Source organism: Chiloscyllium plagiosum, unplaced genomic scaffold (assembly GCF_037043375.1).
Source record: "Chiloscyllium plagiosum isolate Xiang-an unplaced genomic scaffold, Cpla_swu_hap1 HiC_scaffold_33, whole genome shotgun sequence".
In the NCBI taxonomy this organism is placed as follows: domain Eukaryota; kingdom Metazoa; phylum Chordata; class Chondrichthyes; order Orectolobiformes; family Hemiscylliidae; genus Chiloscyllium; species Chiloscyllium plagiosum.
This window is the reverse complement of record NW_028270171.1, coordinates 12745628-12768964: the sequence shown is the minus strand read 5'-3', so window position 1 is coordinate 12768964 and position 23337 is coordinate 12745628. Positions and strand designations below refer to the sequence as shown.

At 56.9% G+C, this 23337-nt stretch overlaps 1 protein-coding gene and 1 long non-coding RNA gene across 2 annotated transcripts in view; one reads left to right on the top strand and one right to left on the bottom strand.

Annotated features, from left to right (window-relative positions):
• Positions 1-8083, bottom strand: part of LOC122542216 (MOB kinase activator 2-like) — a 58161-nt gene extending 50078 nt beyond the window's left edge. Inside the window, exon 1 of the mRNA XM_087978292.1 lies at positions 7860-8083. Coding sequence (XP_087834418.1) covers positions 7860-7876 — 17 coding nt within the window. The 5' untranslated portion in view covers positions 7877-8083. The remainder of the gene's footprint in view (positions 1-7859) is intronic.
• Positions 7596-13635, top strand: LOC148141213 (uncharacterized). The gene is made up of 2 exons (XR_015752562.1): positions 7596-7935; positions 12945-13635. It is a non-coding gene; the product is annotated as an uncharacterized LOC148141213 (long non-coding RNA).
• The last annotated feature ends 9702 nt before the right edge of the window (positions 13636-23337 follow it).

Here is a 23337-nt window from a genome sequence, read left to right as displayed (position 1 = left end):
AGGGGGAGGGGGGAAGGGGGAGGAAGAGGGGAGGGGGGAGGAAGAGGGGAGGGGGGAGGGGGGAGGAAGAGGGGTGGGGGGGAGGGGGGAGGAAGAGGGGTGGGGGGGAGGGGGGAGGAAGAGGGGTGGGGGGGAGGGGGGAGGAAGAGGGGTGGGGGGGAGGGGGGAGGAAGAGGGGTGGGGGGGAGGGGAGGAAGAGGGGTGGGGGGGAGGAAGAGGGGAGGGGGGAGGAAGAGGGGAGGGGGGAGGAAGAGGGGAGGGGGGAGGAAGAGGGGAGGGGGGAGGAAGAGGGGAGGGGGGAGGAAGAGGGGAGGGGGGAGGAAGAGGGGAGGGGGGAGGAAGAGGGGAGGGGGGAGGAAGAGGGGAGGGGGGAGGAAGAGGGGAGGGGGGAGGAAGAGGGGAGGGGGGAGGAAGAGGGGAGGGGGGAGGAAGAGGGGAGGGGGGAGGAAGAGGGGAGGGGGGAGGAAGAGGGGAGGGGGGAGGAAGAGGGGAGGGGGGAGGAAGAGGGGAGGGGGGAGGAAGAGGGGAGGGGGGAGGAAGAGGGGAGGGGGGAGGAAGAGGGGAGGGGGGAGGAAGAGGGGAGGGGGGAGGAAGAGGGGAGGGGGGAGGAAGAGGGGAGGGGGGAGGAAGAGGGGAGGGGGGAGGAAGAGGGGAGGGGGGAGGAAGAGGGGAGGGGGGAGGAAGAGGGGAGGGGGAGGAAGAGGGGTGGGGGGAGGAAGAGGGGTGGGGGGAGGAAGAGGGGTGGGGGGAGGAAGAGGGGTGGGGGGAGGAAGAGGGGTGGGGGGAGGAAGAGGGGTGGGGGGAGGAAGAGGGGTGGGGGGAGGAAGAGGGGTGGGGGGAGGAAGAGGGGTGGGGGGAGGAAGAGGGGTGGGGGGAGGAAGAGGGGTGGGGGGAGGAAGAGGGGTGGGGGGAGGAAGAGGGGTGGGGGGGGGAAGAGGGGTGGGGGGAGGGGGGAGGAAGAGGGGTGGGGGGGAGGGGGGAGGAAGAGGGGTGGGGGGGAGGGGGGAGGAAGAGGGGTGGGGGGGGAGGGGGGAGGAAGAGGGGTGGGGGGGGAGGGGGGAGGAAGAGGGGTGGGGGGGGGGAGGGGGGAGGAACAGGGGTGGGGGGGGAGGGGGGAGGAACAGGGGTGGGTGGGGGAGGGGGGAGGAAGAGGGGTGGGTGGGGGAGGGGGGAGGAAGAGGGGTGGGGGGGGGAGGGGGGAGGAAGAGGGGTGGGGGGGGGGAGGGGGGAGGAAGAGGGGTGGGGGGGGAGGGGGGAGGAAGAGGGGTGGGGGGGAGGGGGGGAGGAAGAGGGGTGGGGGGGGAGGGGGGAGGAAGAGGGGTGGGGGGGGGGGAGGGGGGAGGAAGAGGGGTGGGGGGGGGAGGGGGGAGGAAGAGGGGTGGGGGGGGAGGGGGGAGGAAGAGGGGTGGGGGGGGAGGGGGGAGGAAGAGGGGTGGGGGGGGAGGGGGGAGGAAGAGGGGTGGGGGGGGAGGGGGGAGGAAGAGGGGTGGGGGGGGGAGGGGGGAGGAAGAGGGGTGGGGGGGAGGGGGGGAGGAAGAGGGGTGGGGGGGGAGGGGGGAGGAAGAGGGGTGGGGGGGGAGGGGGGGAGGAAGAGGGGTGGGGGGGAGGGGGGAGGAAGAGGGGTGGGGGGAAGAAGAGGGGTGGGGGAGGGGGGAGGAAGAGGGGTGGGGGGAGGGGGGAGGAAGAGGGGTGGGGGGAGGGGGGAGGAAGAGGGGTGGGGGGAGGGGGGAGGAAGAGGGGTGGGGGGAGGGGGGAGGAAGAGGGGTGGGGGGAGGGGGGAGGAAGAGGGGTGGGGGGAGGGGGGAGGAAGAGGGGTGGGGGGAGGGGGGAGGAAGAGGGGTGGGGGGGAGGAAGAGGGGTGGGGGGGAGGAAGAGGGGTGGGGGGAGGGGGGAGGGGGGAGGAAGAGGGGTGGGAGGAGGAAGAGGGGTGGGGGGGAGGAAGAGGGGTGGGGGGGGAGGAAGAGGGGTGGGGGGGAGGAAGAGGGGTGGGGGGGAGGGGGGAGGAAGAGGGGTGGGGGGAGGGGGGAGGAAGAGGGGTGGGGGGAGGAAGAGGGGTGGGGGGAGGAAGAGGGGTGGGGGGAGGAAGAGGGGTGGGGGGAGGAAGAGGGGTGGGGGGAGGAAGAGGGGTGGGGGGAGGAAGAGGGGTGGGGGGAGGAAGAGGGGTGGGGGGAGGAAGAGGGGTGGGGGGAGGAAGAGGGGTGGGGGGAGGAAGAGGGGTGGGGGGAGGAAGAGGGGTGGGGGGAGGAAGAGGGGTGGGGGGAGGAAGAGGGGTGGGGGGAGGGGGGAGGAAGAGGGGTGGGGGGGAGGAAGAGGGGTGGGGGGGAGGAAGAGGGGTGGGGGGGAGGAAGAGGGGTGGGGGGGAGGAAGAGGGGTGGGGGGGAGGAAGAGGGGTGGGGTGGAGGGGGGAGGAAGAGGGGTGGGGGGAGGGGGGAGGAAGAGGGGTGGGGGGGAGGAAGAGGGGTGGGGGGGAGGAAGAGGGGTGGGGGGGAGGAAGAGGGGTGGGGGGTGGGGGGGAGGAAGAGGGGTGGGGGGGAGGGGGGAGGAAGAGGGGTGGGGGGGAGGGGGGAGGAAGAGGGGTGGGGGGGAGGAAGAGGGGTGGGGGGGAGGGGGGAGGAAGAGGGGTGGGGGGGAGGGGGGAGGAAGAGGGGTGGGGGGGAGGAAGAGGGGTGGGGGGGAGGAAGAGGGGTGGGGGGGAGGGGGGGAGGAAGAGGGGGGGGAGGGGGAAGGAAGAGGGGGGGGAGGGGGAAGGAAGAGGGGGGGGAGGGGGAAGGAAGAGGGGGGGGGAGGGGGAAGGAAGAGGGTGGGGGAGGGGGAAGGAAGAGGGGGGGGGAGGGGGAAGGAAGAGGGGGGGGGAGGGGGAAGGAAGAGGGGGGGGGAGGGGGAAGGAAGAGGGGGGGAGGGGGAAGGAAGAGGGGGGGAGGGGGAAGGAAGAGGGGGGGAGGGGGAAGGAAGAGGGGGGGAGGGGGAAGGAAGAGGGGGGGGAGGGGGAGGGGGGAGGAAGAGGGGTGGGGGGGAGGAAGAGGGGTGGGGGGGAGGAAGAGGGGTGGGGGGAAGGAAGAGGGGGGGAGGGGAGGGGGAAGGAAGAGGGGGGGAGGGGAGGGGAAGGAAGAGGGGGGGAGGGGGAAGGAAGAGGGGGAAGGAAGAGGGGGGGAGGGGGAAGGAAGAGGGGGGAGGGGGAAGGAAGAGGGGGGAGGGGGAAGGAAGAGGGGGGAGGGGGAAGGAAGAGGGGGGGAGGGGGAAGGAAGAGGGGGGGAGGGGGAAGGAAGGGGGGGGGGAGGGGGAAGGAAGGGGGGGGGAGGGGGAAGGAAGAGGGGGGGAGGGGGAAGGAAGAGGGGGGGAGGGGGAAGGAAGAGGGGGGGAGGGGGAAGGAAGAGGGGGGGAGGGGGAAGGAAGAGGGGGGGGAGGGGGAAGGGGGGAGGAAGAGGGGTGGGGGGGAGGGGGGAGGAAGAGGGGTGGGGGGGAGGGGGGAGGAAGAGGGGTGGGGGGGAGGGGGAAGGAAGAGGGGGGGGAGGGGGGAGGGGGGAGGAAGAGGGGTGGGGGGGAGGGGGGAGGAAGAGGGGTGGGGGGGAGGGGGGAGGAAGAGGGGTGGGGGGGAGGGGGGAGGAAGAGGGGTGGGGGGGAGGGGGGAGGAAGAGGGGTGGGGGGGAGGAAGAGGGGAGGGGGAGGAAGAGGGGTGGGGGGGAGGAAGAGGGGTGGGGGGGAGGAAGAGGGGTGGGGGGGAGGAAGAGGGGTGGGGGGGAGGAAGAGGGGTGGGGGGGAGGAAGAGGGGTGGGGGGGAGGAAGAGGGGTGGGGGGGAGGGGGGAGGAAGAGGGGTGGGGGGGAGGGGGGAGGAAGAGGGGAGGGGGGAGGAAGAGGGGTGGGGGGGAGGGGGGAGGAAGAGGGGTGGGGGGGAGGGGGGAGGAAGAGGGGAGGGGGGAGGAAGAGGGGTGGGGGGAGGGGGGAGGAAGAGGGGTGGGGGGAGGGGGGAGGAAGAGGGGTGGGGGGAGGGGGGAGGAAGAGGGGAGGGGGAGGAGGAAGAGGGGTGGGGGGGAGGAAGAGGGGTGGGGGGGAGGAAGAGGGGTGGGGGGGAGGAAGAGGGGTGGGGGGGAGGAAGAGGGGTGGGGGGGAGGAAGAGGGGTGGGGGGGAGGGGGGAGGAAGAGGGGTGGGGGGGAGGGGGGAGGAAGAGGGGAGGGGGGAGGAAGAGGGGTGGGGGGGAGGGGGGAGGAAGAGGGGAGGGGGGAGGAAGAGGGGTGGGGGGAGGAAGAGGGGTGGGGGGAGGGGGGAGGAAGAGGGGAGGGGGAGGAGGAAGAGGGGAGGGGGGGAGGAAGAGGGGTGGGGGGGAGGAAGAGGGGTGGGGGGGAGGAAGAGGGGTGGGGGGGGGAGGAAGAGGGGTGGGGGGGGGGAGGAAGAGGGGTGGGGGGGGGGAGGAAGAGGGGTGGGGGGGGGGAGGAAGAGGGGTGGGGGGGAGGGGGGAGGAAGAGGGGTGGGGGGGAGGGGGGAGGAAGAGGGGTGGGGGGGAGGGGGGAGGAAGAGGGGTGGGGGGGAGGGGGGAGGAAGAGGGGTGGGGGGGAGGGGGGAGGAAGAGGGGTGGGGGGGAGGGGGGAGGAAGAGGGGTGGGGGGGAGGGGGGAGGAAGAGGGGTGGGGGGGAGGAAGAGGGGTGGGGGGGAGGAAGAGGGGTGGGGGGGAGGAAGAGGGGTGGGGGGGAGGAAGAGGGGTGGGGGGGAGGAAGAGGGGTGGGGGGGGAAGAAGAGGGGTGGGGGGGAAGAAGAGGGGTGGGGGGGAAGAAGAGGGGTGGGGGGGGAGAAGAGGGGTGGGGGGGAGGGGGGGAAGAAGAGGGGTGGGGGGGAGGGGGGAGGAAGAGGGGTGGGGGGGAGGGGGGAGGAAGAGGGGTGGAGGGGAGGGGGGAGGAAGAGGGGTGGGGGGGAGGGGGGGGGAAGAGGGGTGGGGGGGAGGGGTGGGGGGGAGGGGGGGGGAAGAGGGGTGGGGGGGAGGGGGGGGGGAAGAGGGGTGGGGGGGAGGGGGGGGGAAGAGGGGTGGGGGGGAGGGGGGGGGAAGAGGGGTGGGGGGGGAGGGGGGGAAGATGGGTGGGGGGGAGGGGGGGGGAAGAGGGGCGGGGGGGAGGGGGGGGGGAAGAGGGGTGGGGGGGAGGGGGGAGGAAGAGGGGTGGGGGGGAGGGGGGAGGAAGAGGGGTGGGGGGGGAGGGGGGAGGAAGAGGGGTGGGGGGGAGGGGGGAGGAAGAGGGGTGGGGGGGAGGGGGGAGGAAGAGGGGTGGGGGGGGAGGGGGGAGGAAGAGGGGTGGGGGGGAGGGGGGAGGAAGAGGGGTGGGGGGGAGGGGGGAGGAAGAGGGGTGGGGGGGAGGGGGGAGGAAGAGGGGTGGGGGGGAGGGGGGAGGAAGAGGGCTGGGGGGGAGGGGGGAGGAAGAGGGCTGGGGGGGAGGGGGGAGGAGGGGGGAGGAAGAGGGGTGGGGGGGAGGAAGAGGGGTGGGGGGGAGGAAGAGGGGTGGGGGGGAAGAAGAGGGGTGGGGGGGAAGAAGAGGGGTGGGGGGGAAGAAGAGGGGTGGGGGGGAAGAAGAGGGGTGGGGGGGAAGAAGAGGGGTGGGGGGGAGGGGGGAAGAAGAGGGGTGGGGGGAGGGGGGAGGAAGAGGGGTGGGGGGGAGGGGGGAGGAAGAGGGGTGGGGGGGAGGGGGGAGGAAGAGGGGTGGGGGGGAGGGGGGAGGAAGAGGGGTGGGGGGGAGGGGGGGGGAAGAGGGGTGGGGGGGAGGGGGGGGGAAGAGGGGTGGGGGGGAGGGGGGGGGAAGAGGGGTGGGGGGGAGGGGGGGGGGAAGAGGGGTGGGGGGGAGGGGGGGGGAAGAGGGGTGGGGGGGAGGGGGGGGAAGAGGGGTGGGGGGGAGGGGGGGGGAAGAGGGGTGGGGGGGAGGGGGGGGGAAGAGGGGTGGGGGGGAGGGGTGGGGGGGAGGGGTGGGGGGAGGGGGGGGGGAAGAGGGGTGGGGGGGAGGGGGGGGGAAGAGGGGTGGGGGGGAGGGGGGGGGAAGAGGGGTGGGGGGGAGGGGGGAGGAAGAGGGGTGGGGGGGAGGGGGGAGGAAGAGGGGTGGGGGGGGGAGGAAGAGGGGTGGGGGGGAGGGGGGAGGAAGAGGGGTGGGGGGGAGGGGGGAGGAAGAGGGGTGGGGGGGAGGGGGGAGGAAGAGGGCTGGGGGGGAGGGGGGAGGAAGAGGGCTGGGGGGGAGGGGGGAGGAAGAGGGCTGGGGGGGAGGGGGGAGGAAGAGGGCTGGGGGGGAGGGGGGAGGAGGGGGGAGGAAGAGGGGTGGGGGGGGAGAGGGGAGGAAGAGGGGTGGGGGGGAGGGGGGAGGAAGAGGGCTGGGGGGGAGGGGGGAGGAAGAGGGCTGGGGGGGAGGGGGGAGGAGGGGGGAGGAAGAGGGGTGGGGGGGAGAGGGGAGGAAGAGGGGTGGGGGGGGGAGGAAGAGGGGTGGGGGGGGGAGGAAGAGGGGTGGGGGGGTGGGGGGAGGAAGAGGGGTGGGGGGGGTGGGGGGAGGAAGAGGGGTGGGGGGGGTGGGGGGAGGAAGAGGGGTGGGGGGGGTGGGGGGAGGAAGAGGGGTGGGGGGGTGGGGGGAGGAAGAGGGGTGGGGGGGTGGGGGGAGGAAGAGGGGTGGGGGGGGGTGGGGGGAGGAAGAGGGGTGGGGGGGGTGGGGGGAGGAAGAGGGGTGGGGGGGTGGGGGGAGGAAGAGGGGTGGGGGGGTGGGGGGAGGAAGAGGGGTGGGGGGGTGGGGGGAGGAAGAGGGGTGGGGGGGGTGGGGGGAGGAAGAGGGGTGGGGGGGTGGGGGGAGGAAGAGGGGTGGGGGGGGTGGGGGGAGGAAGAGGGGTGGGGGGTGGGGGGAGGAAGAGGGGTGGGGGGGTGGGGGGAGGAAGAGGGGTGGGGGGGTGGGGGGAGGAAGAGGGGTGGGGGGGTGGGGGGAGGAAGAGGGGTGGGGGGGGTGGGGGGAGGAAGAGGGGTGGGGGGGTGGGGGGAGGAAGAGGGGTGGGGGGGTGGGGGGAGGAAGAGGGGTGGGTGGAGGAAGAGGGGTGGGGGGGGTGGGGGGAGGAAGAGGGGTGGGGGGGTGGGGGGAGGAAGAGGGGTGGGGGGGGTGGGGGGAGGAAGAGGGGTGGGGGGGGAGTGGGGGGAGTGGGAGGGGGGGGAGTGGGAGGGGGGGTGGGGTGTGGGAGGGGGGTGGGGGAGTGGGGGGGGTGGGGGAGGGAGTGGGAGTGGGAGGGGGGTGGGGAGTGGGGGGGGAGGGGGGGTGGGGGAGTGGGGAGGGAGGGGGGGTGGGGGAGTGGGGAGGGGTGGGGGAGTGGGGAGGGGTGGGGGAGTGGGGGCTGGGTGGGGGGGGGGGAGGCGGGGGTGGGGGAAGAGGGCGAAGATTGGCGAGTGGAGTCGGGGTGGGTTGTTAAGGAAGATGGAAGGGTGAATGGGGCGGGTTACTTGTGGTTGAGGCGTGCTGAGGAGAGAGGGCGGGGGGGAAGGAGGGCGCGCGCGTTGGCGGGGTCCTCGATGGGGTTCGGGAGGATGCGCGCGGGGGTTAGCGCGCGGAGGGGGCGGGGCACTGATCACACGAACGCCCAGGCCTCGCGCCCCGCCAGGAGCTAACGGTTCCCGCGGGGACCTGCGCGTTGCATCCTACGACTCGTAGTTCATTCCTCGCGGCTCTCCACTTCGCAAGGCCGCCGGGAAACTACAAGTCCCAGAAGCCACCGCTTCCCGATAGCATGCGCACTGGCATGAAATGAAAATAAATCCTCGCTCCAACGGGACTATGTCCCTCACCAGACATCTACTTCTGTCGAATTGTAATTGAGCGTAAAATTTCCGTAAGATACTGTAAATCCATCAAGAATCCCAGCACTTACCCCATTAACCAATCCATATGCGCTGCACCTCCTCGTGGCCTCCAATTTTTTTAAAAAAAAAACCTCTTCTTCAAAGGTAGGCAGATCGTTCAGTTTTATTCAGCGCTTACAGGAGTTACGCGGTTGTGATTTGTTCTAAATGATTTAGATTAGGAGGCTTATCGTGGGCTCAAATCTGTCATTTCATCGGAGTTTTTTTCCCAACTGACCGGAAGTAAACACAGCAGCGTGACGTCACTGGGTGGTGCTTTTATGGGTGTCGTCATTACGCAGCGTACGCGCGGGCACGTGATCACGTCACACCCTCTCCCACGTGGAATACATAGGACCATGAAATGGGTTTGGCTCAGTTGTCTGGGTTAGTGGCTCACAGAGCAATGTGATGCCAACAGTTCAAGTCCCATCACTGGTTTGAGGTTACAATGAGGACTTTCTTTCTCAACCTCTTCCTTGAGCTCTGGTGGCCCTCGGTTTAAATCACCACCAGTCGCTTCACTCTAATGAGAGAGCAGCCCCTATGGTCTGGTAAGACTATGGTGGTGAGAACAACACAGCACCAGGTGTCTAAGACCCAACCTGCTTCATTTCCTTCACCAAGGAGTTCCTCAGAATTTTGGTTGCATTTCAGCCCCACACTCCTGAAATCCGGAGAGCCCATGCAGGGTGGGTGGGAGAGGTCAGAGGGCCTTCTTTCAGGTCTGCCCCTGGACCTGTCCAAAATGGCCATTATCATGGTCAGACAGCAGGCCACAGAGGAGGTCATTGTTAGTGTCCGACTAACCGTCTGCCCCTCTTGCACCGTTACATACATGCTTGAATGTCCCTAGGGAAGGCCCATACTGCACTAACTGGCATGAGAGGGGCTTTTAGAGACTGGTCGGTACTGCAAGAGTTGGGTGTATCATCACACCAGAAAATGTTATTTTAGCCTACTGTTTCATTTTATAAGATTCTGAGAAGCTTCCCTCCATCTTGACCTCAGAGCTGGGTGTGATCCCTGATGATTTCATGGTGTTTGCATTGTTCGCGACTCTTTGGATGTTGAAGCATCCCGTATCCAAGGGTGGCAAAATGCAGACAATGTTTGGGTTTTGGCTCAGGTATCAACTGACAGTGGCCATCTCCGACTGAGAGACTTCAACAAGTGTCACGCTACATTCAGCGGCATTGCCATTACTGAATCGCCTCACTGCTAACAAGACAGATTATAAGAGCATGAGAGCGAGGAACAGGAGTAGGCAAATTCAACCCATCGAGCCTCCTCTGCCATTTAATCATAGCTGATCTCATCTCAGCCTCAAATCCACTTTCCTGCACACTCCTCATAACCCTTCAACCCATTAATAATTTAAAAATCTTATCCTTAAATTTACTCAATGTCTCAACATCTGCCACAGCCTGGGATAATGGGTTCCACCAATTCATTCCACTTTGAGAGAAGTGGTTTCTCCTCCTCTATGGTCTAAGTCCCCTACCCTTTTGCCTAAAGCTATGACTGATTGTTCTAGATTGCCCCATGTGAGGAAATATCCTCTCCACATTTATACCTCAATTAGATCTCCTTGCATTCTTCTAAACTTCCAACTAGTCTTCTAACTTTTAACTTGTGAAGGTTGACATTCAATGGCATTATCATTGCTGGATCCTTCCACTAACAACATCCTGGGGGTTCCCATTAATCGGAAATTGAAACTGAGCCAGCCATTCAAATACTGTGAATACAAGAGTGGGTTGGAGGCTGGAAATTGTTTGTTGAATAACTTGCCTCCTCGCTCCTCAAACCTGTTCACCATCTACAAGGCAGAAGTCATGATTGTAATGGAATAATGTCCGCTTGCCTGGATAATTGCAGTCCAACAAACCTCAAGAAGCTCAACAGCATCTAAGACAAAGCAACAGTCTGATTGGCATGCCATGTAATGTTTACAATGTTGTCTCCTTCCACCATCAACACAAAAGTGGCAGTAGTGGTTAACATCCACAAGATGCAACAACTCAGCATGGCTTTCTCAGCAGCAGTTTCCAAATCTGCAATGTCAATCATCTAGAAGAAGAAGAACAGCAGAAGCATGGGAACACCACCAACCTGCAAGTTCCCGTCCAAGCCACACACCATCTTGATTTGAAACTATATTGACATTCCTTCACTGTCATATGGTCAAAATCTGGAACTCCCTAACCTACTCCTGCCCTCCTGTCTCCCTTCAGTTTTCCATTCAACCCTGTGGCCCCCTCATAATTTTGCCAGTAAGAGGGAAGAAGTTTCAATTCTGTCTCACATTACTTTTCACCTCCATAGCAGCAGAGACTGGAACATTCAGAGCCATTCCGAATCATCCAGTAGTTCAAAGTTGTGGTCTGCAATTCTGATTATTCCTTCCTATTGCTTACAGTACCTGGCTTTCTTAAAGCTCTCTAATCATAAAAATGTCAGTAGCTCACTTCAACACTGTGTTGGCTTTAAATGTCTTCTCTCTCCAAATCTTACAGTGGTCATATATATGTTGAAAATCGTAGTGTACAGTGTACTTACACAGCCTTTTTCCGAACAGATTCCATGACCAAACAAGTCAAAATGTTGCTTCTGTTGCGTGGATTTCTGATGTTTTAAGGTCATTTTAGAGATTATACATGAGCAGATTAGTATTTACATGGATCACAAGATAAAGCATGTACAGGAAATAATGAGAAAGACAAACTGAATACTGCTCTTTAATGTAAGATAATGTACTGTTCTGTTGCCCTGCTATTGGAAGGACATTATTAAATTGGAAAGGATGCAGAAAATATTTACAAGGATGTTACCAGGACTGTAGAGTTCAAGTGAGAAGGAGAGGCTGAATAAGCTGAGACTTTTTTTCACTGGAGGGTAAGAGGTTGAAGGGTGACCTTACAGAGATTATAAACCATGAGGGGCACAGATAAGAAATAGCAAAGGGTTGAGGAGTTTAAAACTAGAGGACACAATTTTAAGGTGAGAGGAGAAAGATATAAAAGGAACCTGAGTGGGACCGTTTTCACACAGAGTGTGATTCGTATGTGGAATGAGCTGCCAGTAGAAGGTACAACATTTAAAAGAAATTTGGACAGGTACCTGAATAGGAAAAGTTTAAAGGAATATGGTGAAAGTGAGGATTGCAGTTGCTGGAGATCGAGTCAAGATTAGAGTGGTGCTGGAAAAGCACAGCAGGTCAGGCAGCATCCGAGGAGCAGGGAAATCGACGTTTCGGGCAAAAGCCCTTCATCAGGAATGAGTTGCATTCCTGATGAAGGGCTCCTGCCTGAAATGTTGATTTTCCTGCTGTTTAGAGGAATGTGGGTTGAACACTGGCAAGTAGGACTACTTTAGTTTGGGAATCTTGGTCGGCGTGGATGAATTGGACTGAAGGGTTTGTTTCCATCCTGCATTACTCTGTGATTCTATCGAAGGGGTATAAAAAGTGGAAACTCTTCCTCCTAATGCAGGGTATTGGTGAGATCACACCTAGAGTACTATTTGTAGCTTTTGGTCTCTTTATTTAAGGAAGAGCTTACTCGCATTGGCAACAGTTTAGAGAAGATTATTAGGCTGATTCCTGAAATTGAGAGGCTGTCTTCTGAGGAGATTAGGCTTGTACTACTGTTTAGAAGAGTAGATGAGCTTATTAAAACATATGATGGAGTTTGACCAGGAGGAGGACTGCAGAGCTTAAATCTGATCCACTGATGTGGAATTGTTCAGCCTTGTCTATCACTTACTGCTCATGCAGTTTGTCTCAGAGGTAGTCCTGTTCTGTAGATACACCAGGTTGACACCTCATTGTTAAGTATGCCTGGTGCTGCTTCGAGCATCTCCTGTACTGTTCATTGAGCCAGGGTTGATTGTTTGGCTTGATGGTAAAGATAGAGTTGAGGATATGCTGGGCCATAGGTTTGCAGATTGTGTTTTTGAGTACCATTCCTCTGCTGCAGCAGACGTAGCAGAGTGGTATATGGTATTCGACAAGTTTCCTTGTCCGTGTTTGGCCTGGTGCCATGAGATTTCATAACGTCTGATGTCAATGTTGAGGGACTCCCATGGCAAATCTCTCCTTTTGAAATCTCTCCAGTTTGTCACCACCTCTACTGAGTCTGCCCTGTCAGTGACATCATTAAAACTTCTAATTCCGGATTTTCTGAATTCAAATTTCAACATCTGCCACAACAGGATTCATTTTGGATAAACAAAGCATTATCCAGGTCTCTGGATTTCAATCCTGCAACAATACTGCTACACAATTGCCTTCACTTCCCATTGAATTTTTGCAATTAATTTGCCTGTGACAAAGGTCCCCTGACTTTTCATCCTTGGCTTCATTGATATATACAGACCTGTCTTGTATACGATATTGAATTTAAAATCTTTATCCTCATCTCCTGATTACTTGGACTATTCATCCTGGAAACTTTGATGATATTATGCTCCCCATCTTGCACTCCTTGTGACTCTGTGCCCCCTCCCACCAGACAGACAATTATTAGTCGATCTTCCATCCATCTATTTGGATCTCACTCCCTAAAATCCTTTGCCATCTTTAAAAACCTTCTCAAAATAGAGTTACTACAGCACAGAAGGAGGCTGCACGGCCCATCATGTTGATGCTGGCTCTATGGAGAGCAGTCCACACAGTGTCATACCCCTTCCCTATCTATGTTTATTTCTCTCACGTGCCCTTCTGATTAGCTTTTAAAATGATTGATTGACTCCACCTCTTAGACAAACCTTTTTGCTCCCCTCTTCATTCTCCTGCAGAGGTTCATTGTTCACTTTGTCACTGTGTTAAATACTTTAGCAGACTTTCTGGCATTCGAAGGAAAAACTTGCATTTATATAGGGCTTTTCACAAATGCCAAACACACTCAAAACACTACACAACCAGTGAAGTACTTTTAAAGTGTAGCCACTGTTGTAAGAAAAATGTAGAAAATGCAGCAGCTAATTTGTCCACAGGTATATCCCACAAGATGATGGTGGTGAAGGACTGCTAAGCCAGAGCTCTTCCACTCTGTTTCATTTTTCTCTCTTCACTTTTTTTCATTTTTCTTTTTACCTTCTGTCGGCATCAGCAATGTCTGGGGTGAAAGGCAGTGCGGACTCCAGACCTCAGCATGGACCCGAACCCCACGGGCTCAGCATGTTCTCGGACTCCCAGCCTCGGCACGGACTTGATCTGCCGGCCTCAGCGTGGACATGGACACCCAGCCTCAGAGTGGACACGGACTCTCAGCCTAAGAGTGGACTCAATCTCCTGGCCTCAGGGTGGATACGGACTCCCGGCCTCAGAGAGGGCTCGATCTCCCAGCCTCAGAATGGATTAGACTCCTGACCTCAGCTTTGGCTCAAACCCCCGGCCTCAGCATGGGCTCGAGCTCCCGACCTCAGAATGGATTAGATTCCTGACCTCAGCTTTGGCTCAAACCCCCGGCCTCAGCATGGGCTCGAGCTCCCGACCTCAGTGTGGATTAGACTCCTGACCTCAGCATAGACCCAACATAAAACCCAGAGAGGTCTGGTTTGGAAGCACTGTTATTCTGAAATCTTATTTCTCCATTTTTCTAATTTTTTGCTGGACTTCTTATCTCTTTATATTTCTATATAGTTTCTCATTAACAATTTGTACTTAAGAATTTGTACCTAGGTACCTGTGTACCTAAGATGACACTGTAAATAGCAACTTGTAAACTTTTCACTGTACTTCTGGTGAGTACATGTAACAATAAAGCTAATTCAAATGGCAATGCACTAAGGACCAGTGAATATGTTGTGATGATGCTGATTGATGGATCCATATTGGCCAGAATAACTGCTCTGCTCTTCTTAAAAATAATGTCATGGGATCGGTAAAATACATCCGCCCACACAACTTAGGCCTCAAGTTAGCATCTTATCTGAAAGGTGGCACCTCTGACAATGCAGCTGACTCTCAGTATTGCACTGGAATGTCAGCACTGGCTCTTATTAAAAGTTGAATATAAATGCAGCTTCGATTTTGATAACTGCAATGCAATAGACTCTGGCTTAATTCTCCATTTACTCCCATCTTCATTGTACTGGCATCACCCTTTAACAGCTATTCTCCACCATATGTCATCTTCCTTCAGCTGATGGTGGATGATCACATGGGAATAAGATCCTGGTTCCTACCTTTTTTCATAGAATCCCCACAGTGTGGAAGCAGACCTTTGGCCCATCAAGTCCACATGACCCACTGAAGAGCCTCTCACCCAAACCCACCCTATTCCTGTAATCCTCCATTTCCCATGGCTAATCTAAGTAGACACCACAGGGTAAATTAGCACGGCCAATCCACCTAACCTGCACATTTTTGGACTCTGGGAAGAAAACCAGAGCACCCAAAGGAAACCCACGCAGAGACACAGAGAAGATGCAAACTCCACACAGTCGCGCAAGGGTAGAATCGAACTCGGTTCTCTGCCGCTCTGAGGCAGCAGAGCTACCGCTGAGCCGCCCAAAGACTTTAAGTTGCCCAGCCCTCTGTGACTGCCTGGGGTACATCCCTAATGACTGGGGCAGCAGTGGGATTCAAACAAGACTCGATTGAGTTTGGAGCTTAAATCTAGTGCCTTAGACCAGTTGTCCAGAGTACCAGGTTTAATAGCTTACAATTGGTTTCCAGCTATCAGGCAATTCAATGCACGGTCACTGATTCCCATGTTCCTACGTTTACAAAATCAAAAGATTTGCTTTTATACAATGCCTTTAGTAGCCCCGAGGACACCTAACAGCAGTTTGAAGTCAGTGTTGCAGTGGAGAAAATGCAGGAGCTAATTTGCACACAACAAGCTCTCAGCAGCAGATATCCTACAGTGACCAGAAAACCTGTTTTTTAAAAAGTGATGTTGATTGAGGAATGAATGTTGAGGACATGGGGGAACATCACCCCTGCAATGATCCCGCTGAACTTAGTGATTTCAGGGCAGGGTAAGGAATACTGAAATTTAGTATGCTATGAAAACAAACTGACCGCTTATGTTTTACAGGGAGCATTGTAATTGTACCTCATTCCAAGTTTTAAAAAAAACTTTTCCTTATGTCTAAGAGGGCTTCAGTTAATTCCTTGTCTGGAAGGTTAGCATCTCAATTATGCAGCACTCGCTCAGTAGTGCATTGAGGGTCAGCTTAGGTTCTGCACTGAAGTCTCTAGAGTGAGATTTGAACCTGTGATCTTCAGACCTCTGGTTGCTACCACTGAGCTATGACAGGATGACTGTAAACCTTCAAAATTGTACACACTTCTTAAATATAGAGTGCACTGAAAGAAATGCAAATCAACAGCAGGGCATTTTTGAAATTGCATAGATATACCCTCACTCTACCTTCCTCCTGTTCATACTTCTTGCCTACATTATCCATTATTAATTCCAATACTCTCATTTGCATGGGAAACTGCCTATGTAAATATCACATAGTGGAAAATCACACAACACCAGCTTATAGTCCAACAGGTTTATTTGGAAACACTAGCTTTCGGAGCGCTGCTCCTTCAACAGGTGGTTCTGGAGCACAGCTGCACAGTTATCTGATGAAGAAACAGTGCTCTGAGAGGTAGTGTTTCCAAATAAACCTGTTGGATTATAACCTGGTGTTGTGTGATTTTTAACTTCGTACCAACACCAGCTCGGAGAAAGTGAGGACTGCAGATGCTGGAGATCAGAGCTTAAAAATGCGTTGCTGGAAAAGCACAGCAGGTCAGGCAGCATCAAAGGAGCAGGAGAATCGACGTTTCGAGCATAAGCCCTTCTTCAGGATTGAGGAGGGTGTGCCAAGCAGGCTAAGATAAAAGATAGAGAGGAGGGACTTGGGGGAGGGGCGTTGGGAATACGATAGGTGGAAGGAGGTTAAGGTGAGGGTGATAGACCGGAGAGGGGGTGGGGGCGGGGAGGTCGGGAAGAAGATTGCAGGTCAAGAAGGCGGTGCCGAGTCTGAGGGTTGGGACTGAGAAAAGGTGGGGGGAGGGGAAATGAGAAAGCTGGAGAAATCTGCATTCATCCCTTGTGGTTGGAGGGTTCCTAGGCGGAAGGTGAAGCGTTCTTCCTCCAGGCGTCGTGTTGCTATGGTCTGGCGATGGAGGAGGCCAAGGACCTGCATGTCCTTGGTCGAGTGGGAGGGGGAGTTAAAGTGTTCAGCCACGGGGCGGTTGGGTTAGTTGGTGCGGGTGTCCCAGAGGTGTTCTCTGAAACGTTCCACAAGTAGGCAGCTGTCTCCCCAATGTATAGGAGGCCACATCGGGTGCAGCGGATGCAGTAAATGATGTGTGTGGAGGTGCAGGTGAATTTCTGATGGATATGGAAGGATTCCTTGGGGTCTTGGAGGGAAGTGAGGGGGGGACGTGTGGGCGCAAGTTTTGCATTTCTTGCGGTTGCAGGGGAAGGTGCCGGGAGTGGAGGTTGGGTTGGTGGGGGGTGTGGATTTGACGAGGGAGTCGCAGAGGGAGTGGTCTTTCTGGAACGTTGATGGGGGGGGGAGGGAAATATATCCCTGGTGGTGGGGTGTGTTTGGAGGTGGCGGAAATGACAGAGGATGATACGATGTATCTGGAGGTTGGTGGGGTGGTAGGTGAGGACCAGTGGGGTTATGTCCTGGTGGCGATTGGAGGGGCGGGGTTCAAGGGCAGAGGAGCGGGAAGTGGAGGAGATGCGGTGGAGAGCATCGTCAACCATGTCTGAGGGAAATTGCGGCCTTTGAAGAAGGAGGCCATTTGGGTTGTTCGGTAGTGGAATTGGTCCTCCTGGGAACAGATGCAGCGGAGGCGAAGGAATTGGGAATATGGGATGGTGTTTTTACAGGGGGCAGGGTGGGAGTAGGTGTAATCTAGGTAGCTGTGGGAGTCAGTCGGTTTATAGTAAACGTCCGTGTTGAGTTGGTCGTCCAAGATAGAAATGGAGAGGTCTAGGAAGGGGAGGGAGGAGTCTGAGACGGTCCAGGTAAATTTGAGGTCGGGGTGGAAGGTGTTAGTAAAGTGGATGAACTGTTCAACCTCCTTGTGAGAGCACGAGGTAGCGCCGATACAGTCATCAATGTAGCGGAGGAAAAGGTGGGGGGGGTGGTGCCAGTGTAGCTGCGGAAGATGGACTGTTCCACATATCCGACGAAGAGGCAGGCATAGCTGGGGCCCATGCGGGTGCCCATGGCTACTCCTTTGGTTTGGAGAAAGTGGGAGGATTGGAAAGAGAAGTTGTTCTGAGTGAGGACCAGTTCAGTCAGTCGAAGGAGGGTGACAGTGGAAGGGTACTGGTTGGTTCGGCGGGAAAGAAAGAAGCGGAGGGCTTTGAGGCCTTCATGATGGGGGATGGAGGTATATAGGGACTGGATGTCCATGATGAAGAAAAGGTGTTGGGGGCCAGGGAAGCGAAAATCATGGAGTAGGTGGAAGGCGTGGGTGGTGTCCCGAATGTAGGTGGGGAGTTCTTGGACTAAGGGGGACAGGGACCGTGTCAAGGTATGCAGAGATGAGTTCGGTGGGGCAGGAGCAGGCTGAGACAATGGGTCGGCCGGGGCAGTCAGGTTTGTGGATTTTGGGCAGGAGGTAGAAACGGGCGGTACGGGGTTGTGGGACTATGAGGTTGGAGGCGGTGGATGGGAGATCCCCTGAGGTTATGGATGGTCTGGGAGATGATGGTTTGGTGGTGGGAGGTGGGGTCATGGTCAAGGGGGCAACAGGAGGAGGTGTCCGCGAGCTGGCGTTTAGCCTCAGTGGTGTAAAGGTCGGTGCGCCAAACTACCAGTGCGCCTCCCTTGTCTGCCGGTTTGATGGTGAGGTTGGGGTTGGAGTGGAGGGAGTGGAGGGCTGCACGTTCCGAGGGTGAGAGGTTGGAGTGGGTGAGAGGGGTGGACAGGTTGAGGCGGTCAATGTCGCGGCGGCAGTTGGCTATGAAGAGATCGAGGGCAGGTAAGAGGCCAGCACGGGGTGTCCAGGTGGATGGGGTGTGTTGGAGCCGGGAGAAGGGGTCGTCAGTGGATGGGCGGGAGTCCTGTTTGAAGAAGTAGGCGCGGAGGCGAAGGCGGCAGAAGAATTGTTCAATGTCTTGCCGCGTGTTGAATTCGTTAATCCGAGAGCGTAGGGGGATGAAGGTGAGGCCTTTGCTGAGGACTGATCTTTCATCCTCAGAGAGGGGGAGGTCTGGAGGGATGGTGAAAATACGGCAGGGCTGGGAGCTAGGACCTGGTGTGGGGCTGGAGCTGGGAGTGGGGGCGGGGTTAGGCGTGGGGACGGGGATCGGCGTGGGGGCGATATTAGGCGTGGGGATGTGGTTAAGCATGGGGGCGGAGATTGGTGCAGGGGTGGAGTTAGATGTGGGGGCGGAGATCAGCATGGGGCGGGGACGCATGCGGCGTGGTCGTTGTGTAGGTGAGTGACGTCATTGGGGACGGAAGTAGATGTGGCGACAGCAACTCCGGGGGCGAAAGTGGCAGCGGCGACGGCAGAAACGGTGCTGTTCCTGGTGGTTGTGGACCCCGCGGAGGCCGCGAATCTGTCGGCGATGGTCTTCCTGGCGATCGTGGAGGCAGTTGTCTGGGCGGCGATCGCCGAGGCTGCATGGTCGATGGGGACGGAAGTGACATAATGGGTTCGGCGGCGGTTGCTACAGCAGCCGCATGGTTAATGGCGCCCGAGTGCTTCCAGAGGCAGATGGAACATTCTGGAACGGTTGAAGAATCCGGAGTGTGGGGGTAAGTACATGAAAGGTTTTGGTACTTACTATCTTTAATTTCCGATATGGCTAGGAAGAACTGTTTGTATAGTGTATGGATTCTTCTGTGGATGAAGAAGAGTAGAGGACCTTTACAGGTCTGTGAGAGTGTTGTCCTGAGCTGGGGTAGGGAATGTAGGTAGCGGCGCATGGCTGCAAGTGTGGATCGGAGGATCCTGAGGGAGGTCTGTTGTTGGAGGCTTCAGATTTGTTGTAGGTACTGGTTGTCCTGGTTGGGTCCAAATTTTGTTGGTCTGAACGTAGTCTGGAGTCCATGCGGAGTCAGTCGGTTCCGTAGACAGGTGCTGAGGAAGAAGATGTGGATGTGGTAGTGAGTCTGTTTGAGGACGTGGCTGAAGAGCTTCAGGGCAAGAGGAGATGACCTGGGGGGTGCAGTGAGAGAGGAACTCACTGAGATCCTTGTGGAGGGAGGATGAGAGCTTCTTCAAGGAAGGCATCCTTGCAAGAGGATTCGCAGTAGGGTAAAATCAACTAGGAGAAAGTGAGGACTGCAGATGCTGGAGATCAGAGCTTAAAAATGTGTTGCTGGAAAAGCGCAGCAAGTCAGACAGCATCAAAGGAGCAGGAGAATCGACATTTCGGGCATAAGCCCTTCTTCGGGAATGAGGAGGGTGTGCCAAGCAGGCTAAGATAAAAGGTGGGGAGAGGCATTGGGAATACGATAAGTGGAAGGAGGTTAAGGTGAGGGTTATAGGCCGGAGAGGGGGTGGGGGCGGAGAGATCGGGAAGAAGATTGCAGGTCAAGAAGGCGGTGCTGAGTCTGAGGGTTGGGACTGAGAAATGGTGGGGGGAGGGGAAATGAGGAAGCTGGAGAAATCTGCATTCATCCCTTGTGGTTGGAGGGTTCCTAGGCGGAAGATGAGGCGCTCTTCCTCCAGGTGTTGTGTTGCTATGGTCTGGCGATGGAGGAGGCCAAGGAGCTGCATGACGTTTACTATAAACCGACTGACTCCCACAGCTACCTAGATTACACCTCCTCCCACCCTGGCCCCTGTAAAAACCCCAACCCATATTCCCAATTCCTTCGTCTCCGCAGCATCTGTTCCCAGGAGAACCAATTCCAATACCGAACAACCCAGATGGCCTCCTTCTTCAAAGACCGCAATTTCTCCTCAGACGTGGTTGACGATGCCCTCCACCGCATCTCCTCCACTTCCTGCTCCTCCGCCCTTGAACCCCGCCCCTCCAATCGCTACCAGGACAGAACCCCACTGGTCCTCACCTACCACCCCACCAAGCTCCAGATACATCGTATCATCCTCCGTCATTTCCGCCACCTCCAAACAGACCCCACCACCAAGGATATATTTCCCTCCCCACCCCTATCAGCATTCCGCAAAGACCACTCCCTCCGCGACTCCCTCGTCAGATCCACACCCTCCCACCAACCCAACCTCCACTCCCGGCACCTTCCCCTGCAACCGCAAGAAATGCAAAACCTGCGCCCACACGTCCCCCCTCACTTCCCTTCAAGGCCCCAAGGGATCCTTCCATATCTGTCAGAAATTCACCTGCACCTCCACACACATCATTTTCTGCATCCGCTGCACCCGATGTAGCCTCCTATACATTGGGGAGACAGGCCGCCTACTTTTGGAACGTTTCAGAGAACACCTCTGGGACACCCGCACCAACTAACCCAACCGCCCCGTGGCTGAACATTTTAACTCCCCTTCCCACTCGGCCAAGGACATGCGCTTCATCTTCCGCCTAGGAATCCTCCAACCACACGGGATGAATGCAGATTTCTCCAGCTTTCTCATTTCCCCTCCCCCCACCTTATCTCAGTCCCAACCCTCGGACTCAGCACTGCCTTCTTGGCCTGCAATCTTCTTCCCGACCTCCCCGCCCCCACCCCCACTCCGGCCTATCACCCTCACCTTGACCTCCTTCCACCTATCATATTCCCAACGCCCCTCCCCCAAGTCCCTCCTCCCTACCTTTTATCTTAGCCTGCTTGGCACACCCTCCTCAATCCTGAAGAAGGGCTTATGCCTGAAACGTTGATTCTCCTGTTCCTTTGATGCTGCCTGACCTGCTGCGCTTTTCCAGCAACGCATTGTTAAGTTCTGATCTCCAGTTCCTCCACATCCTATAGTGACCGGGGGGGGGGGGGGGGGTTTGCAGCGCCACCACCTGGTGGAAGGATGTAGTTACCAAGGCCCAATGGAACTGGGGGAATGCAGCCTGAACGTCAATGAGCACGTTATCACCATGTAAGCACACTTGTTAGAACTGTTGATACTGATAGGGATTAGGCTAGGGAAATATTGAACTTTTCATATGTTTATTGTGGAGGGTCATTGCTGAGCAATTCTTCACGTTATAGGCTAACTGTGTGTCCCATGTGTCAACTGGGGTGAATGATAGAATCTCCACAATGTGGAAGCAGGCCATTCAGCCCATTGAGTCCACACTGACCTTCTGGACATCATCCCACCCAACCCAAACCAACCCTGTAACTCAGCATGGCTAATCCACCTAACTTAAACATCCCTGGACCGTATGAAAACTTTAGCATGGCCAATCCACCTATCCTGCATATCTTTGGACTGTGGGACCAAATCGGTGCTCCCAGAGGAAACCTGCATAGATACGGGGAGAATGTGCAAACTCCACATAGTCAGTCATCTGAGCATGGAATCGAACCCGGGCCCCTGGCGCTGTGAGGTAGGTAGCTTGCCGCCCCGTGGAATATGGATTATGAAGATGACGGCACAAATTCAACCAAGTCCACTTTATTTTAATAATCTTTAAATAGAAGTTAATAAAAAGTTATTGGAGTCCTTCAATGCCAAATACAAATTCTCAACAACGAAAAAACACATGCTCCACTAAGAGGATAAGTCTCAGAGATTTTTAACCAAATGTCAAACATTTATCTAATGACGAAACATGGATTTTATTTTGAGTAAGAAACTGTGGTGGATTGAATGGATCAAATGGCCTCCCTTCCTGTTGTAATAACTCTAATGGCTCACAGCACAGCACCCCCAGCAGGGTTTGAAACAATGAGGAGAGAACATGGAAAAGCTCAACAAGTTGGGAGATGTGAGGTGTGTTTTTAAAAGAAAAGCCTGCAGAAGCAAGGGATGTTTAAGGGTGCAAAGCATTCCTCAGGCTGGACATTTTGGGAAAGGACTGAATTGGAACAGCCAATGGTGCAGGGAGTGTTAAGATTTGTAGGAGTGGAAGAAGGAAGAACAAGTAGGATTTGGAGATTACAAAGATTAAGCGAGAAAAATTGAGAGCAGTACTAACTACAGTTTGTTGGTAGTGAATATGTCATTGATAATAAAGGACATTTTTCCTTACATTATCAGTGAAAGTGGAGAAAACATGAAGGAACAGGTTCAATAAACTAAGAGGAAGGAGTTTTACAGCCATCATTTTCATTCAAGCGTGTAAATTCCAAACACAAGAAAACACATTCATATTAAACAAGAATATCTTTAATCAACATTGTGGTAAGAAACCTTGACAACAATTTTCATGCAAAGGAAAGCACACAGGCCTGCTAACATGCCGCTCCACAACATCATAGCATTGTTGAAAAAGCAGGAGAAAGCTCAATCTATACTGAACCCAGGAAACATTCTCAGGCCACGCACTGTGTCAGTGGGATACAAAGTAAAGGTCCCTCTGCATTGCCGTGATCTTTTCAGCAAGGTGAGCAGTGTGACTTTTCCTTTTCCCTTCCCAGGCATCCTCTTAGATCCTTGAGCAAAGCTGACTGTTTTTATTTGATAGCATATGTGTAGTGAGGGACGAACACCGTTCATTTCACTTGTCACGATCCTGGTCTAAATTCGAACTGACTCCAGATTTGAGAAGTGACACAATTGTCTTCTAATCCAGTACATGTCTAATTACCATGGGCTTAATTTCAAGCAATGCAGACAGTTAAGTCTTTTTATGTATATGGTGTGGCCTGGTTTTGTGGTACTCTGTGACATTACAGCTTAAAATTGTTCTTTGACACACTAATAGCTATAATTGTCAGCTGTCGCTCATCTGATAATTTCAAACCACTGAGTCAGATGATTGTGAGTTCAAATCCCAGTCCTGAGACCTGAGCACAGCATCTAGATACTCGAGTGCAGTACTGCTGGGCTGCTGCACTGTTAGGGTGCCATCTCGGAGTTGAGCCATTAAGCTGAAGCCCAATGTGTCCCCTTGGGTCTCGGGTTTAGATTGAAATACGGGTGGTCAACCACCACACAAGCTTGTGTGTTAAGAATGAAACAAATGTGTTTTTCTCTCCCCATTCCAGTCATTTAATCTAATCTGCTCAATGTCCCCTGACTTTTGGCACTTTAGCTTGAAGCTAGGTTGTGTTGACATGTCAGGTGAGGTTGCAACCTCTGAAAGTGAGCTGAAAGATGTGTTGCTAGAAAAGCGCAGCAGGTCAGGCAGCATCCAAGGAGCAGGAGAATCGACGTTTCGGGCATAAGCCCTTCTTCAGGAATCTTCTTCGGGCTTATGCCCGAAACGTCGATTCTCCTGCTCCTTGGATGCTGCCTGACCTGCTGCGCTTTTCCAGCAACACATTTTTCAGCTCTGATCTCCAGCATCTGCAGTCCTCACTTTCACCCCTGACTGTGAGGCTGAGGTTCTCCACTGAAAGGGCTACATGTCTATCTCAATATGAAAACAATATGGACTGGGACTGAATCCTACTGGCACCAAGGCCTCTCGGGGGGCATCATCTGAAACAGTCGGAATG